Here is a 15,997-nt window from a genome sequence, read left to right on the forward strand (position 1 = left end):
TTGTTTTGGAAACGTTCCGAAAAATTCGGTGCGTGCAAACAGCGTGGAGTCCGGATAAGTTACGCGCGACTTATCCGGTTCGGTTACGCGCAGTAGAGATCGTGCGGGCGCCCTGATCAAGCGACCCTTCTCTATATAAACCGACCTGCCGTCTTCACGGAACACACGCGAAATCAATCTAGGGTTTGCCTCCTACTCTGTACTGCACCGTCGCTCGTAGACTACTCCATCTCGCTCGCCGGCGTGCACCGGCGATCGGGAGAGCAGGTCTCCGGAACCTCTGCCTTCGACGTCCTGCACCGGGAGAAGGCGGCAATAAGGTTCTTGGGAAGCGCTTCGCGCGACTGCTCCCTGTTCGTTCGCGACGGCTCGCCTTCCTCTTCGCTCGCGTGTTTCGTGCCTTCGTAGACGCCTGCGAAAAGTTTCGACCAAGCAGCCGGTCTTTCCGTCACCTCGGTACGTGTTCAATATGTTGCGCATATTTGATCTGTTCATGTTATACTGTGTAGCTTACATGTGTAGATCTAATGATGCATTCATGCTAGTTTCATCTGTAATGTCATGATTTATTTATGGAATAGATTAAATCATTATTTGCCTATAATCTCAACATTTAGTACAACAACTTAGCAACTACCTTCTCAAATACATAGATCCCCTTTGACAGTATACCACTTAATATTTGGTGGAAAATATACTACGATTCAACACGCCAACCTTTTTTCTATCATATTCTATTAATATACATCTATCAAACATATGCCGCGTGACTGATTTTTAGTAGTCTTTTGTTTACTTTCTATATGCTATTTGACCAACTTCAAGCTGTAACTTTTGACTACATATAGATTCAGACATTCCTCTTCATAACACACATGTGACTCTATCTACCATTCCCATCTCATACATGTGTTACATTGTATCAATTTTTGTCATACCTGTATCAGTCTATCTAGCTATTCTACAGTGCACCTTAAAATCCTCGCAGCAGTGTGGAGGTATCTTCTTCATTAAGATGCCCAATGCTTTATGTATATTTCAACTGTCATGTTCTTTGTATGCAATATGCACATCTCTATATGCATCATAGTTATTTGACACATAGATATTCCACAGCAACGCGGCGGGGTATCATCTAGTATGAGTAACTTATATAGAAAAACTCAAATATGAAATAAGTCTAACATTTTTGGATGGAGGGAGCATGCTTATCTACTATAGCAAATACCAACACATATATGTTCCACAAATTTTTAATTTTATGCAGGTATTGACAGCGTGAATTTAGTACTTAATAGCCGTCAACAACCTCCTACTCTCCCAAACGATATCAACTAGAGCATGCGAGTGCACCCGTGCCACACGCCCGTGCATCGTCGCCCTGCAACCCCCATGGCCCATGCTGCATGAGCTCTCCCACCTTCTCCACGCCCATGTGATGCATGCGCTCTCCCGTGTTCCATACTAAAACATACCACCTTCATCCCAAATTGTAAGGTCTATATTTTTTTACACGGTCTTCAATAACATACTTAGATCATTAATTTATTCCATGTTATATTCCCAACAAATATGAAATTAGTATAAAAAAATACTTTAAAATGCATAATACTTAGTATATATAGTTAGTATGATTATTAGTTAAAAATTACCGATTTTGATTTTTCTTAAAAAGAGAGCGTCCCGTAATTTGGGACCGAGGGAGTAGCAAACCTAATACTCTTGCTATATTTTATCACAAGAGAGTATGTAACAATATAAATTTAAGCAAGTAACTGTGTAAAACGAAAAAAAGTACATTGCTATATAGGAACATATCAACCACTGTAAAACCTCTCATGGATTGCTTACACTTTTTTTTTTTGATAATATTGATTACACTAATCAATCTTCACATGGAATCAGCAATCACATGGCAGGAAGCAGCGCGCGGGAGAGACGTCCTCCGTCGGATGAGTCGGACGGTGGATATGGCCTGAAGGTCAGACGATCCGCGTCCTCCTGGGACGCGGGGAATTTAATTATTCGCCATTTTTAAATTAAGCAATTATCCAAATACTCTTTAGGTTTATACATTTTTTTTCCCGTTAAGAGATGCCATCTTAACTATTTACCACTTTTACCCACTAGCATGCCAACATAGCAACGGAGGGGAGAAACTGGTGTGGGACCTATTAGTTAGCCTCTCCTCTCTCCTTCTTCTCTCCCTCCGATCCGGCGTTGCGCCATCATGACGTAGCAGCAGCGATGGATGAGGAGGAGCAGCGGCAGACGGGGCTCCTCGTAGCGGTGGAGGACGCAGCGGAGGAGGAGGCTTAGCGGCGACGGACGGGCTCCTCGTGGAGGCGGTGAAGGCGGAGCGACGGCGTTGGCGGAGGACGTGTAGCAGCGGCACTGGCGGAGGAGGAGGCAGCGGCAGCGAACGGGCTCCTCGCGACGGCCGAGGAGGCGTAGTGGCGGCGCCGGCGGAGGAGGAAGCTTAGTGGCGGCGGGCAGGCCCCCTCGCGGCGGTGGCGTTGGCAGAGGAGGCGTAGCAGCGCCGGACGGACCCTTTGCGGCGGTGTTGCCGGCGGAATGGTGGCGCCGGAGGAGGCGTAGCGGCAGCGGTGGGCGTGGTGCGGCACCACGCTGGACTGGAGAGTGAAGGAGAGAGAGGAGAGGCTGACTAGCGGGTCCCACACCGGTTTCTACACCCTGTTGCCATGTTGGCATGCTACGTGAGTAAAAGTGGCAAATTGTTAAGATGTCATCTCTTAAAAATAGTAAAAAAATGTATATGCAAATCTAAAGAGGGACATTTGGATAATTGCCCAATCTAAAATTGGCGAAGAGTTAAATTTCCCCCTGGGACGCCACGCCACTCCCCCGCGCCGTCGGCCACCGCTGCCGCGTCCTCCCCACCCCACTCACCGCCGCTGCATCGCCTCCTCCCCACCCCACCCACCGCCGCCGCGTCCTCCTCCTCCTCCCCACCGCCTCCATGTCCATCTCCTCCCCATCACCCACCACTGCCTCGCCGATCTCCTCTCTCGGCGCCGCCGCCATCAATCCCGCGGCGGCCACCGTCTCAAAGTCCCATTCGCCGTGCAGCCATCGCCGGGGCCTCGCCCCCGTTGCCATCTCTAGAGCCGCGTGAAGGGAAGCAAAGGCCCTCCACCCTAGAGCATTCTCTCCGGCGGGCGCCGCTCGTGCCGTAACTACGCCTTTCCCGATGAGAAGCGCCGGCACCATCAGCCAGCAGCTCACCCGCTACGCCGCGGCGCAGGCGCTGCTCCCGGGGGCGCACCTCCACGCCAACCTCCTCAAGTCCGGCCTCCTCGCCTCGTTCCGCAATCACCTCATCTCCTTCTACTCCAAGTGCCGCCGCCCCTGCTGCGCCCGCAGGATGTTCGACGAAATCCCTGACCCGTGCCACGTCTCCTGGTCATCCCTCGTCACCGCCTACTCCAACAACGGCCTGCCCCGGAGTGCGATCCAGGCATTCCACGGCATGCGCGCGGAGGGTGTATGCTGCAATGAGTTCGCTCTCCCTGTTGTGCTCAAGTGCGTGCCGGACGCCCGGCTCGGTGCGCAGGTGCACGCCATGGCGATGGCTACGGGGTTTGGCAGTGACGTCTTCGTGGCGAACGCGCTTGTGGCCATGTACGGTGGATTTGGCTTCATGGATGATGCGAGGAGGGTGTTCGATGAGGCTGGCAGCGAGAGGAACGCCGTCTCTTGGAATGGCCTGATGTCAGCGTATGTCAAGAATGACCAGTGCGGTGATGCCATCCAGGTGTTTGGTGAGATGGTGTGGAGTGGGATTCAGCCTACTGAATTTGGGTTCTCTTGCGTGGTGAACGCCTGCACGGGTTCCAGGAATATAGAGGCTGGAAGACAAGTGCATGGTATGGTGGTACGGATGGGCTATGACAAGGATGTGTTCACGGCCAATGCATTGGTTGACATGTATGTGAAAATGGGGCGTGTTGATATTGCTTCTCTTATTTTTGAGAAAATGCCTGATTCGGATGTGGTCTCTTGGAATGCTTTAATTTCTGGGTGCGTACTTAATGGTCATGATCACCGTGCGATAGAGTTGTTACTGCAGATGAAGTCTTCAGGACTGGTTCCCAACGTGTTTACGTTGTCTAGCATCCTGAAGGCTTGTGCTGGTACTGGGGCATTTGATTTGGGTCGGCAAATCCACGGGTTCATGATCAAAGTCAATGCAGATTCAGATGATTATATAGGTGTTGGTCTTGTGGATATGTATGCAAAGAACCATTTTTTGGACGATGCAAGGAAGGTGTTTGATTGGATGTTCCATAGGGATTTGATTCTGTGTAATGCACTGATATCAGGTTGTTCTCATGGAGGGCGACATGATGAGGCTTTGTCCCTCTTTTACGAGTTGAGAAAGGAGGGTCTCGGCGTTAATAGGACAACATTGGCTGCTGTTCTCAAGTCCACAGCAAGCTTGGAGGCAGCCAGCACCACAAGACAGGTTCATGCTCTTGCAGAGAAGATAGGTTTCATATTTGACGCTCATGTTGTCAATGGGCTTATTGATTCATATTGGAAGTGCAGTTGTCTCAGTGATGCAAACAGAGTGTTTGAAGAATGTTCTTCTGGTGACATTATAGCTTTTACATCCATGATCACAGCACTCTCACAGTGTGACCATGGTGAGGGTGCAATAAAGCTGTTCATGGAAATGCTAAGGAAGGGGCTTGAGCCAGATCCTTTCGTGCTAAGTAGCCTACTGAATGCTTGTGCTAGCTTATCAGCTTATGAGCAAGGGAAGCAAGTCCATGCTCATCTGATCAAGCAACAGTTCATGTCAGATGCGTTTGCAGGGAATGCTCTTGTGTACACATATGCTAAGTGTGGTAGCATAGAGGATGCAGAGTTGGCTTTCTCCAGCCTGCCAGAGAGGGGAGTTGTCTCATGGTCTGCAATGATCGGAGGGCTAGCACAGCATGGGCATGGGAAGAGAGCATTGGAATTGTTTGGCAGGATGGTTGATGAAGGCATTAATCCAAACCACATCACCATGACTAGTGTTCTCTGTGCTTGCAACCATGCAGGACTTGTTGATGAGGCCAAGCGGTACTTCAATTCAATGAAAGAGATGTTTGGCATTGACAGGACGGAGGAACATTACTCATGCATGATTGATTTGCTTGGCCGTGCTGGTAAACTAGACGATGCAATGGAGCTTGTTAACAGCATGCCATTCCAAGCAAATGCCTCAATTTGGGGGGCACTACTAGGAGCCTCAAGAGTACACAAAGACCCAGAACTGGGAAAGCTGGCAGCTGAAAAGCTCTTCATCCTAGAGCCCGAGAAATCTGGTACACATGTTCTGCTTGCAAACACTTATGCATCTGCAGGCATGTGGAATGAGGTGGCTAAGGTGCGAAAGCTAATGAAAGACAGTAACATCAAGAAGGAACCTGCCATGAGCTGGGTTGAGGTTAAGGACAAGGTGCATACTTTCATTGTTGGTGACAAGAGCCACCCATTGACAAAAGAGATATACGCAAAGCTAGATGAATTGGGAGATCTAATGAGCAAAGCTGGTTATGTTCCAAATGTAGACGTTGATCTCCATGATTTAGACAGGAGTGAAAAGGAGTTGCTTCTTTCTCATCATAGTGAAAGGCTAGCTGTTGCATTCGCTTTGCTCAGCACTCCACCTGGAGCACCCATTAGAGTCAAGAAAAATCTGCGCATATGCAGAGATTGCCATGTGGCATTTAAGTTCATTTCAAAGATTGTTTCAAGGGAAATTATCATCAGAGACATCAACCGATTCCATCATTTCAGAGATGGGACATGTTCTTGCGGTGATTACTGGTAGAAACAGTTCGGAACAGGATTTTTTGTTGCTTTTTGAGAATTGTGGTGGTCAGAAAAGTATACACATGCTCAGAGAGGCTTAACAATTTACAAAATTGTGTACCCACTTTAGCAACCATTTTAGGCAGTTGTTGGAGTATTTGATAAGCTATGTGGTTTCTGTAGCTGAATCTACAACACACTCCGCACTTAGCCAGAAAGGTCCAAAATTTTGTTTTTTCTGTTGTGTTAACGAAGGAGCAGTCCTCATGTACATGATTTTTTAGACATTCTTAATTGTTATAGGATAGAACAGAATTTAGCTATAGCAAGTTTACAACCTGGTATCTCTTATAGTAATTTTTAAGTCGCTTAGAACATATATGTAAAAGTTTTATCTAGAAATTGTTTAATTACTAATAAACCATTATGGTTTATAATAAATAATAGGTAACTAATGGGGTCCTTAACCAAGTATATTCTTTTAACCACTCGAACCACTCAATATATAACCATACATGTTGGTCTGACTACTTTAGTTGTTAAGTATGTATATCACTTTACCAAAATGCTGGCATTGAAAAACATTTTTTTAATAAAATTTCAAGTGAATTCTTTGGCCTCAATTTTGCAAACTGGGAAGTTTTTTTTATTCCTGCTCATTGGGGCAAGTTTTATGATTGCTGCTCATTGAGGTTAATGTGAATTCTTGTCTGTACTAATTTGCCTGTACTCCATGCTGCTGACCTGAGCATACCTTAACTAACTTTGTTGTTGCTGCTAGCTGAGAAACCAATTGTTGTTGCTGTTAGACGAGAAACCAATTTCCGTTGCTGCTAGAAACTTTGCTCCATGTTAGATCTTTTTTTGTTCAGAAAGGTGGTAATTTTGTCTATAAAATGTTAAGTTATTATTATTATTATTTTTGCATTGGTGATTATAACAGAAAAAACTAATATGTTTAAGGTCATTTTTGAGCTCACAAATCACAATCACAATTATAAACAAAATTAATGGCTTGGTAGTTAATGGTATTTAACCTGATCTTGGTGCCTTGGTTTAACCTGAAACTGAAGGGGAAAATCTTTTATATTCCTGGTCTGGAAAGTACTTTATGGAATGAATTTTCTCTATGATCAGATCGAAGGGGACAAAGTTTTACAATTCTGTTCTAAAAAGTATTGTATGTATTTTCTTTGCCATTTTCTGAAAAGTGTTTTGGGATGTCAAGTTTTCAGAATTTTTAGAATATTGGAAAGGAGTTGAAGATAGATTTGAGAGGAAACTCAACGCATGGAAAGGCAAAAATATGTCATACGGTGGGAGGTTGGTCCTAAACTCAGTTCTTTCGAGCCTTCCCTTGTTTATGTTATCCTTCTCTGAAATTCCAGGAGGTGTGCTTCAAAGATTGAATTACTTTAGGTCACGTTTTTTTTTTGAGTAATGATGACCGGAAAAGAAAATACAGACTAAGTGGGAAAACATATGCCGACCAAAAGATCAAGGTGGACTAGGTGTCCATAACCTTGATATAAAAAATAGCTGCTTATTAAGCAAATGGCTTTTCCAGTTGTTTAATGGTGAAGGCCTATGGCAAGACCTTTTGCGGAATAAATAATTAAAGGGTAAACCTCTTTCTGGTATGTCCAGCAAGATTGGTATTTCTCAGTTCTGGGCCGGTTTAATGAAAGTCAAAGACCGATTTCTTAGTTTTGGTTCTTTTAGATGTGGCAATGGAACAAACATAAGATTTTGGGAAGACACGTGGTTGGGATCGCGTGCTTTCAAAGATCAATACCCTATATTATATAATGTGGCTCGAAAGAAGTAGTCTACTGTGGCAGAGGTTATGAGCACAACGCCGCTAATAATATCTCTTTTAGGAGAGCTATTGTTGGCCAAAAGCTAATCGAGTGGAACAATTTGATCCTCAGGCTAGCTAATATAACTCTGTCAAATGAAAATGACTGCTTTGTATGGTCGCTCTATAAGAATGATCAATTTTCCGTCAAATCTATATATGCCGAGATCATGAACTGTAATGTTCGGATAAAAAGAGAATTCTGTGGGACTTGAAAATTCCACTAAAGATTTAGGTCTTTATGTGGTTTCTTCATAAGAAAGTAATTCTAACGAAAGATAACCTGCCTAAAATAAAATAGGGGGGAGGGAGACAAACATTGTTCTTTCTGCTATGCGCAAGAGACAATCCAACATCTTTTCTTTGAGTGTCATGTCGCTTAGTTTGTTTGGAGATGTGTGTTTTTTGCTTTTAATATCCCCCACCCCGTAACGCTAAAAACATTTTCGGTAATTGGCTTAGAGGGGTATCTAGGTCCATTAAGAAGATGATTCTAATTGGAGCTAGTATTGTATATTGGTCAATTTGGCGTTGTCGTAATGATAAAGTTTTTAATGGTAAACAATTATCTAATCTTATGTAGGTTATCTTCATGTCTTCCTATTGGCTTCACTTTTGGTCTACGATGCTACCACAGGAGGAGCAGGATACTATGCGCAATGGTGCTACACTCTTGGAATCGGTAGCCAAGGGTTTCTTATTCCACTGTGAGTGCGTAGTTCCATTAGAATTGCTAGCTAAAAAAAATTATGTGGTTTAACGTTAGTCATTAATAAAGGGGAGGTGGAGATTTATCCCATCACCTTATTTCTTATTTTGATTTACTTTTATCTTACCTTTTTATTACTATTAAACTTATTGTTGTATGTCTTATGACAGAAGCCGGAGATGTAATCCATTTTCATTATCTAAAAAATATATTAATTTTATCTCCTAGCAGCTAGTATGAGGTAAGAGGATTTTTTTTAAATAACCAGCAGCTAAAATGTGCAAATTTTGTAAGTAAAAGTTGTTGTAATAGTAAGAGAACCGTACAAGAAAAAAAAACTTAGCGCATTATTAGGTATTGTCTAGCCCGATCCAATGACCACGATTTGGTATTTTCGGGTACTGTTTGACGGTAAAAATCCTCATAGCAATTTAGCGCATCAATTCCGCAAGAAATCAATTACTCAAAACTTTTCAATTCCATTTAACAGCTTCACAACAATGACTGTTTCAGCGTGCTGTAACCATCAGCCGCTGCAAGCCCTATGCACCCGCGCTCAGCAGCCCCCGCTCCTGGCTTGCTCGTCCTTTCACTTAGGGTTAGACACAGAGAAAGTGGGTTAACACAATCACATCGGCATAGGATGCCACTAGCCAATGGATGGGTATGGGGATTGACGAATTACTAATCTATCCTTGTTAACACACTATTTCTTATTCCTACATATATTATCCTTTAGAAATCAACAGTTGATATTAATTGGTTTAGGAGATACCTGGAACGGTGGTACCTCCAAACACCGTAAAAGACATTATTTGTTAATACTGAATCCTGATTAGGCACTGCCAACATCTGTGTGTTATATATTGCAATGCTGAATCCTGATTATACATTGCCAACATCCTAAATATATCTGCCGTTTGTAAATAACCCTTTAAGCCATCTCATGTGGGCAAACAAATTGAATTTTACACTCAATGGTTTGATGCCCACTACAGATCAAACCTTTGGGTACCTATTCTACCCATACCCAGTACATACAAATATCCCAGCAAAGTTCAGCAAAATTTAACAGGTTTGTATTTTGTGAACACTGATTTAAAATACTTGGAATGAAATTTTACTTAAATCTAACAGATACCGTTAAAATGGGTAAAAAAAATTGTAGTATTACCCCCCCCCCCCCCCTCATACAAAATTGGGTATGGGTATAATAGATACCCATAGGTTTCACTAGAGTAAAAATGTCAAACTGATGAACCAATTAAACTGATTTGATTTGGCCCACCAAAATTTTCTTAGTGTTCCATCCAACACTAGTGCCTATGTAATTGTGTGCACCTCTCAATCCATTAAGGGCTTATTCTGTTTGGAGGAAAGGTAAAGCATTTGAATTTCTAAGAATTAACTTTTACTAGAAAAAATGTCCGTGCATTACAACGGGTAAGATGTTTTTGAATCAGTATACAATATACTCCTTTCTTAGTTTTGGGCCGAAAGCCCATCCCTTTCTTCTTTTTCAGCCCCAGCCCACTTGCTACCTTCCTCTGCTCGGACTTCCTCTCTTTGGCCCAACCCACAGGTGGAGTCTTAGGTCTAGCTCACACGTCTTCAACCTCCAGAAGATGGTGCTGTGCCATTACGATGCCAGAGCTGATTCTTCCCCCATTAAATCCGGCCGAATCTTTCTCGATCTTCTAAAATTGGTTTAGGGCTTTTGATCTACTCGATTTTCTCTTTCCGTTTTCCCCAAAATCGGAGCGAACAAAACTCGGGGATATAAAACGGTAGATGAAACTCGCTGGCCGACCATCATTGGCGATGGTTAAATGGAGATTAAATCCAGCAAATTAAAGTCAAATTTAAGGGGGAAATCATGGAAAAAATGATGAGGGGAGTGGGGAATCAATTGGAGGAAGAAACACATGGAGAGACATATCAACGTGGCGATGGAGCTAGGATTCGGCTTGGCGAAGGAAAAAGATGGTGACGAAAAGAAAACCGGAAGCCCTTACCGTATGCAAGAAAAAAATCACAACGAAAAAAGGCAGCTGAAAAAACCAGAAAATATAAAACCGCGACGAAAAAATCCGGACAGACCACAAAAAACCGTATGAAAAAATCCGGACGGACCATAAAAAACCGTATGAAAAAAGCTGGAAAATAAAGAAAACCACATAGGAAGGAAACGGCGGCGATGAAAAAAATCCGAATAGGGCATAAAAAACCGGAAGCCTTACGAATTTTTTTATTAGGTATATAGATTAAAACCAATCATAAAATTAAAACCGATTTAAACATCGATGACGTACCAAAATTCTGGTGGAAACATCTTCGATTTTTATGATAGTTGAGATTAGTATCATTCGGATTGTAGGAATGGAGTATAGGAAAATCAAAGAATTTTTTTTCTTTCCTACTAGTTGTATCGAGAAATTATAGGAAATTTTTCATCACTTAGGGCCCATTTGATTTGTAGGAAAAATGTAGGAATTTTGGAGGATTTCAATCCAATGAAAAAAAAAATCCCATGAAGACCTTTGAAACAAAGGATTGAATCATATCCAATCCTTTAAAATTCCTATGAAATAGGTAATCCTATGCACATTTTGGAGGAAAGTTAGCAAGAGGTTTAACCTCTTGGAACATTTCCTCTTAGTCTATCTCTCTCATCTGATTCCTGCGTTTTTCCTATGGTCCAATCAAACGACCATTCCTATATTTTTCCTGTGTTTTGCAATCATCTGTTTTACAATTGTATTTCTGTCAAAATCCTGTGTTTTTCCTATTCATCTGTTTTTTCATTCCTACGATTTAAAGGGGCCCTTAACCTTCTGGAACATTTCCTAAGGATTAATTGATGTGTAGGTTCATTCAGATTCGTCTTTTTTTTTCTATTCCTATAGGTTACAATTTCTTCAAATCGAATAAGCCCTTCAAACTTCTATGCCCGTGCACGTACGCTTCTCGTCCATAACCATGTACTCCCTCCGTATTTTAAGGTATGACGTCGTTAATTTTTTATCAACGTTTGACCATTTGTTTTATTTAAAATTTTTATGCAAATATAAAAATATTTATGTCACGCTTAAAGAACATTTGATGATAAATCAAGTCACAATAAAATAAATGACAATTACATAATTTTTTTAATAAGACGAATGGTCAAACGTTGGATAAAAAATTAACAGCGTTATACATTAAAATATTAAAATATGGAGGTAGTATCAAGCAGATCGATCAAACAACCTGTACAGAACTATAGCGGCAAATAATTCAATATATAGATGATAACGGTTATTACGTACCAAGCAAACTAATCAAGCCACTTGTACGGAACCAGCGACATATGGATCGAGTCACTTCCACGCTAATAACAGGGTTTTTTTTTTCTATACATCAGCGGCATATGCATCAACATGGTTCTATCTTACCTTGTAGTTATTACCTCATTTTAGTTACTATTTATTGTTCTACGCTTTACATGGATTAGCCATGTGTGCGCATTATCCTTTTTTTTTTTGACGGGTGTGCATTATCCATTTGATGATTTGATCAGAAAGGGACATATATATACACCAATATTAGCTGCCAGTATTCCTGTATCAAATTCCCTCAAACAAAACAGTGTATCCCTGTAATGAAGACGCGGCGTATACCTCATCTTGGGTTTCTGATAATTATGCTTCACCTTAGGCGTGCACGCTTGTCCATCTAAAGTCAAGTCACTAACAACATCTAGTGGATACTAGAGAAACAGCAGGATAATGTTATGTCGAGCTGCCAGTACGTATTCGATCGACATGCTAGTTAAGGATTTTTTGCAGTTGCTATATGCACTAGTGAAGAAAGGGTATTTACCCCCGGTTCGTAATCCCTTCTACTCCCCTGTCCGGGAGTATGAATCTGGGACTAAAGACTATATTTAGTTCTGGGTGAAATAACCGGGACTAAAAATCCATCTTTAGTCCCGGTAGGTATTATCAATTGGGACTAAAGAAAATCTATCTTTAGTCCAATATGAACTTGGGCCACGTCCGAATCAGTCCGGTTGTTTTTTTCTTTTATTTATTGTTTTTTTGCTGCTTGTATATGTTCCCCCACACAAATCATTCACAATAAAATTATCCACAAATTATGCACAATAAAATCATCCATAATCCACAAATCAATCATAAAATCATCCCCAAATCAACAAAAATATCTCCAACAAAACATACAAATCATTCCATACAAATAATACAAAAAAGAAAAATCCACCATCGCCATTCGCCACCGCCCGGCCATGGGCCGCCAGCCGCCTTCCGCCCAGTCGCCGCCCGGTCGTGCGCTGAGTCGCTGCCAGCCACCTTGCGCCTGGCCGCCGCCCGGCCGTGCACTACCTTGTGGCCGGCCGCCGCCCTCCGCACTCCGCTGCGCTGGCCTTCGCCGCCGCCGCCCGGCCGCCTCATCGGAGGGAAGGGGGGAGAGAATAAGGGCAATGAGAGGGGTGAGAGGAGAAGAGGAGGAGGAGGAGGAGATGGGGAAGAGATAAGGTTAGAATGAGGGTGAAAAGAGGAGAAGAGAGGAGAGATAAGGTTTGGCTGAGAATTGGGGGCGGGGAGGACGAGGAGGGGTGCGTGCACGGCAGTTTGGATGATTTTTTTTTTCCCAGATGTTTAACAACCGGGACTAAAAATAAGTCTTTAGTCCCGATTGGTATCAAAAAGTGTCGTCGGGTCTTTTAACCTTGACTAAAGATATTCTTTAGTCCCGGTTCCTATTCAAATCGGGATTATTGTGGATTTTGGGCACCAACCAAATATGGTTTCTCCAGTAGCGATGCTATCAAGTGGCCGCCCCTCACACTGATGAGGATTCATTGCACATATGCATTCAAATGGTGTTGCTATAAACGAGCAAAGTTGACCCGTCTAACCAGAAACTACACATTATTGAAACTTTTATATAATAGATAATTTTACTAAGAAATTAAAGCATCCGGATTTCTATACCAAATGTGTGCCTCATCAACTGACTACCGTTACGTATACTAGGGGTTAACATCGCGAATGGGGTTTTGAAGAATGTACCTGATCAAAATCAAATGTAGACTCCCCAAAAAGAAAAAGAAAGGCGAATGAAGACTAGATTATACCACCTAGGCTCTATCTAGACCACTATAAATAGAGGCCTCCTATTCTCAAAAGGATCACATAAACATACCTACCATCTTCGTAAGACAACATTCAATTCAAGTGTGAGGTATTATATACAAATATAGCATGTAGTTATTTTATGTGCTTCATTAATATTGCTCTTCCATCTCTTGTCAGCATTATCTGTATAATGCTATTGTTACATTATATGTTGTGTGCTTCAATTTAATTTGTATCTCAAATTCTTTCAGTTGGTTTTGTGCTCTTTTTATAGCTAAAACTAGCCCATGAGTGTATGCAGAGCACATATGGCGCTGGTGAAGATTGGGCAGTGGGGTGGAAATGGAGGGTCCGCTCAGGACATCAATGTGCCACCCTGCAAACTCACTAGCGTGACTATTCGCAGTGGACAAGCGATTGATGCTATCACCTTCTCCTACGTGGGAATGGATGGACTGGAGCATGTGGTTGGTCCATGGGGTGGTCCTGGCGGAAGCCCTACTACGGTATACATTGTCATCCTGGGGCGGAGACCAGAGTAGGGCAGCTAGGGCTGTAGCCCTACTCCTAATCCAAAATATTCATTGAAATTCTATTTAAAAACTTCAAAACTAGAAGATAAAGGTAAAATTATATAAATTCAACTAATTGAGCCATATGTTTGAAAAAACTATGGCTAGCTAGCTCCGCCACTGGTTATCAACAGGCGGACCTGGGCACCCTCTGGCTATATATGGTTCAGAGCTTTGTTCTTGAAAGCCCATGAGCGAATATAAATTTCCACCATGTTAGGTTGAGCTCCTGACAAAATACCATATGCTGGATTTTGTTTTATTGATATATGCTGGGTAAGGTCTGACAATAATTTCAGTAAAAAAGAACCATAGGCCTTGCAGTCGGTCTGAGTCCGTTCCTACCGTTGTCTGTACGGAAAAATGGAGCACAATGATTCTTAGGAGTCGAAATCAGATTCTGTATACGGCATTAGTTGGTGATTAATTAGTGACCACATTCTAGCGTACAATAGTTTTCTTTAGCTTTCCGCTGCAATAACATAGAAGCCAAAACATGACAGCCAATCTAGCATACCATGCATGCAACTAAATCAAATCATCTTCTCGCAATTTCAGTTCAAGATTGGCCCTACAGAGCGTGTGAAGGAATTCTCTGGAACCCATGGCCCGTTTGGAACCTTGGCCGACATTGTGACATACCTGAAGATCGTCACCGATGCTACAACGTATGAGCTGGGTGACAAGAGCGGAACACCCTTCAATGTTCCGCTGCAGGGCAACGCTACTGTTGTTGGTTTCTTTGGACGCTCTGGAGCACTCCTTGATGCAGTTGGCGTCTACATCCGCCCATGATGATCCTGGGCACGCTACGCCTATTTATATACTCCCTCCATTTCTAAATATTTGATGTCGTTGATTCTTTTAAACATATTTGAACATTCGTCTTATTAAAAAAATTAAGTAATTATAGATTCTTTTTCTATCATTTGATTTATTCTTAAATATACTTTTATGTATACTCATAGATTTATATTTTTCATAGAAGTTTTTGAATAAGACGAACTGTCAAATACGTGCTAAAAAGTTAACGGTGTCAAATATTTAGAAATAGAGGAAGGACATATGTGCCACGGTGTCGTTACTGCTGCAACGACAGTAGCGACGATGACAGTTGATATATATGTATTTTGTCGAAGAAAAACCATATTGTTGTAATTAATTATAGTTCCACCTGTGTTGTGTGTCGTGCACGTGTGTAATTGCAATAAGTCGGGGATCATTTGTATGTGTTCACTTGATCCCTTGGAAGGTCTGCTTTGTCTTGTTAATATTCATCAAGCGTTATATGATTGAATAAAGAACCGTGAGACACCATATATATATATGAGGAGGATGTATTGTGTTTAGTCCAAAATTGTCTCGGACATGCTAATGGTTCAATTCTCTGCCTGTGAACATGGTGAGGGGAGGAACCGGGAGAGTAAGCTGATGGAGGAGAGGTCTGACCCTTCCCTTTGCCGTCTTCGGCGGTAAAATATGTGGTAGAAACCACATATATAGTGAAAACTTGAAAATTACCATTGGATCAAAATTGATGCTCGAGATTTGTCCATGTCACTCATGAGTAAATCCATGAATAAAATTTTTGTTTGTGATGACGTGGACGAATCTCGGACAGTCCATTTTTCGATCCAACGTTAGTTTTCAAGTTTCCACTACACATGTATTTCTACCGTATATTTTCCCGTCTTCACCTACCTTTCGCTGTCTGGTAAGTTACAGAGTGTTAATGGTATAGGAACTCGGTAACTCTAATTAAAGTAAGAGCATCACCAATAGTCCCTCTAATCCATTCCCAAAACTGATTTTGAGGGATTTTAGTCCAAAAATTCTCTACTCTCATGCCCAAGATTTGGAGTTCCCATCTCCCAAATTATCGCCCTGTTGATAA

At 42.2% G+C, this 15,997-nt stretch overlaps 2 protein-coding genes across 2 annotated transcripts; both read left to right on the forward strand.

Moving 5' to 3' along the window:
• Positions 1 to 2,945: 2,945 nt before the first annotated feature.
• LOC127766426 (pentatricopeptide repeat-containing protein At4g14850-like) lies at positions 2,946 to 6,461 on the forward strand. Its single transcript, XM_052291496.1, has one exon. The coding sequence runs from the start codon at positions 3,212 to 3,214 to the stop codon at positions 5,843 to 5,845; it is 2,634 nt and encodes an 877-aa protein (XP_052147456.1). The 5' UTR covers positions 2,946 to 3,211; the 3' UTR covers positions 5,846 to 6,461.
• Positions 6,462 to 13,818: 7,357 nt separating this feature from the next.
• On the forward strand, positions 13,819 to 14,898 carry LOC127760846 (salt stress-induced protein-like). Its single transcript, XM_052285167.1, has 2 exons — positions 13,819 to 14,037; positions 14,662 to 14,898. The coding sequence occupies exons 1-2, from the start codon at positions 13,819 to 13,821 to the stop codon at positions 14,896 to 14,898; spliced, it is 456 nt and encodes a 151-aa protein (XP_052141127.1).
• The last annotated feature ends 1,099 nt before the right edge of the window (positions 14,899 to 15,997 follow it).

This window comes from Oryza glaberrima, chromosome 1, assembly GCF_000147395.1.
Source record: "Oryza glaberrima chromosome 1, OglaRS2, whole genome shotgun sequence".
NCBI lineage: Eukaryota > Viridiplantae > Streptophyta > Magnoliopsida > Poales > Poaceae > Oryza > Oryza glaberrima.

Excerpts from the sequence above, each read along its gene's own strand:
- LOC127766426 (XM_052291496.1), top strand. The coding sequence starts at position 3,212 with ATGAGAAGCGCCGGCACCATCAGCCAGCAGCTCACCCGCTACGCCGCG.
- LOC127760846 (XM_052285167.1), top strand. The coding sequence starts at position 13,819 with ATGAGTGTATGCAGAGCACATATGGCGCTGGTGAAGATTGGGCAGTGG. Across the intron at positions 14,038-14,661 it reads CTGGCGGAAGCCCTACTACG|TTCAAGATTGGCCCTACAGA; the intron begins GTATACATTGTC and ends TCGCAATTTCAG.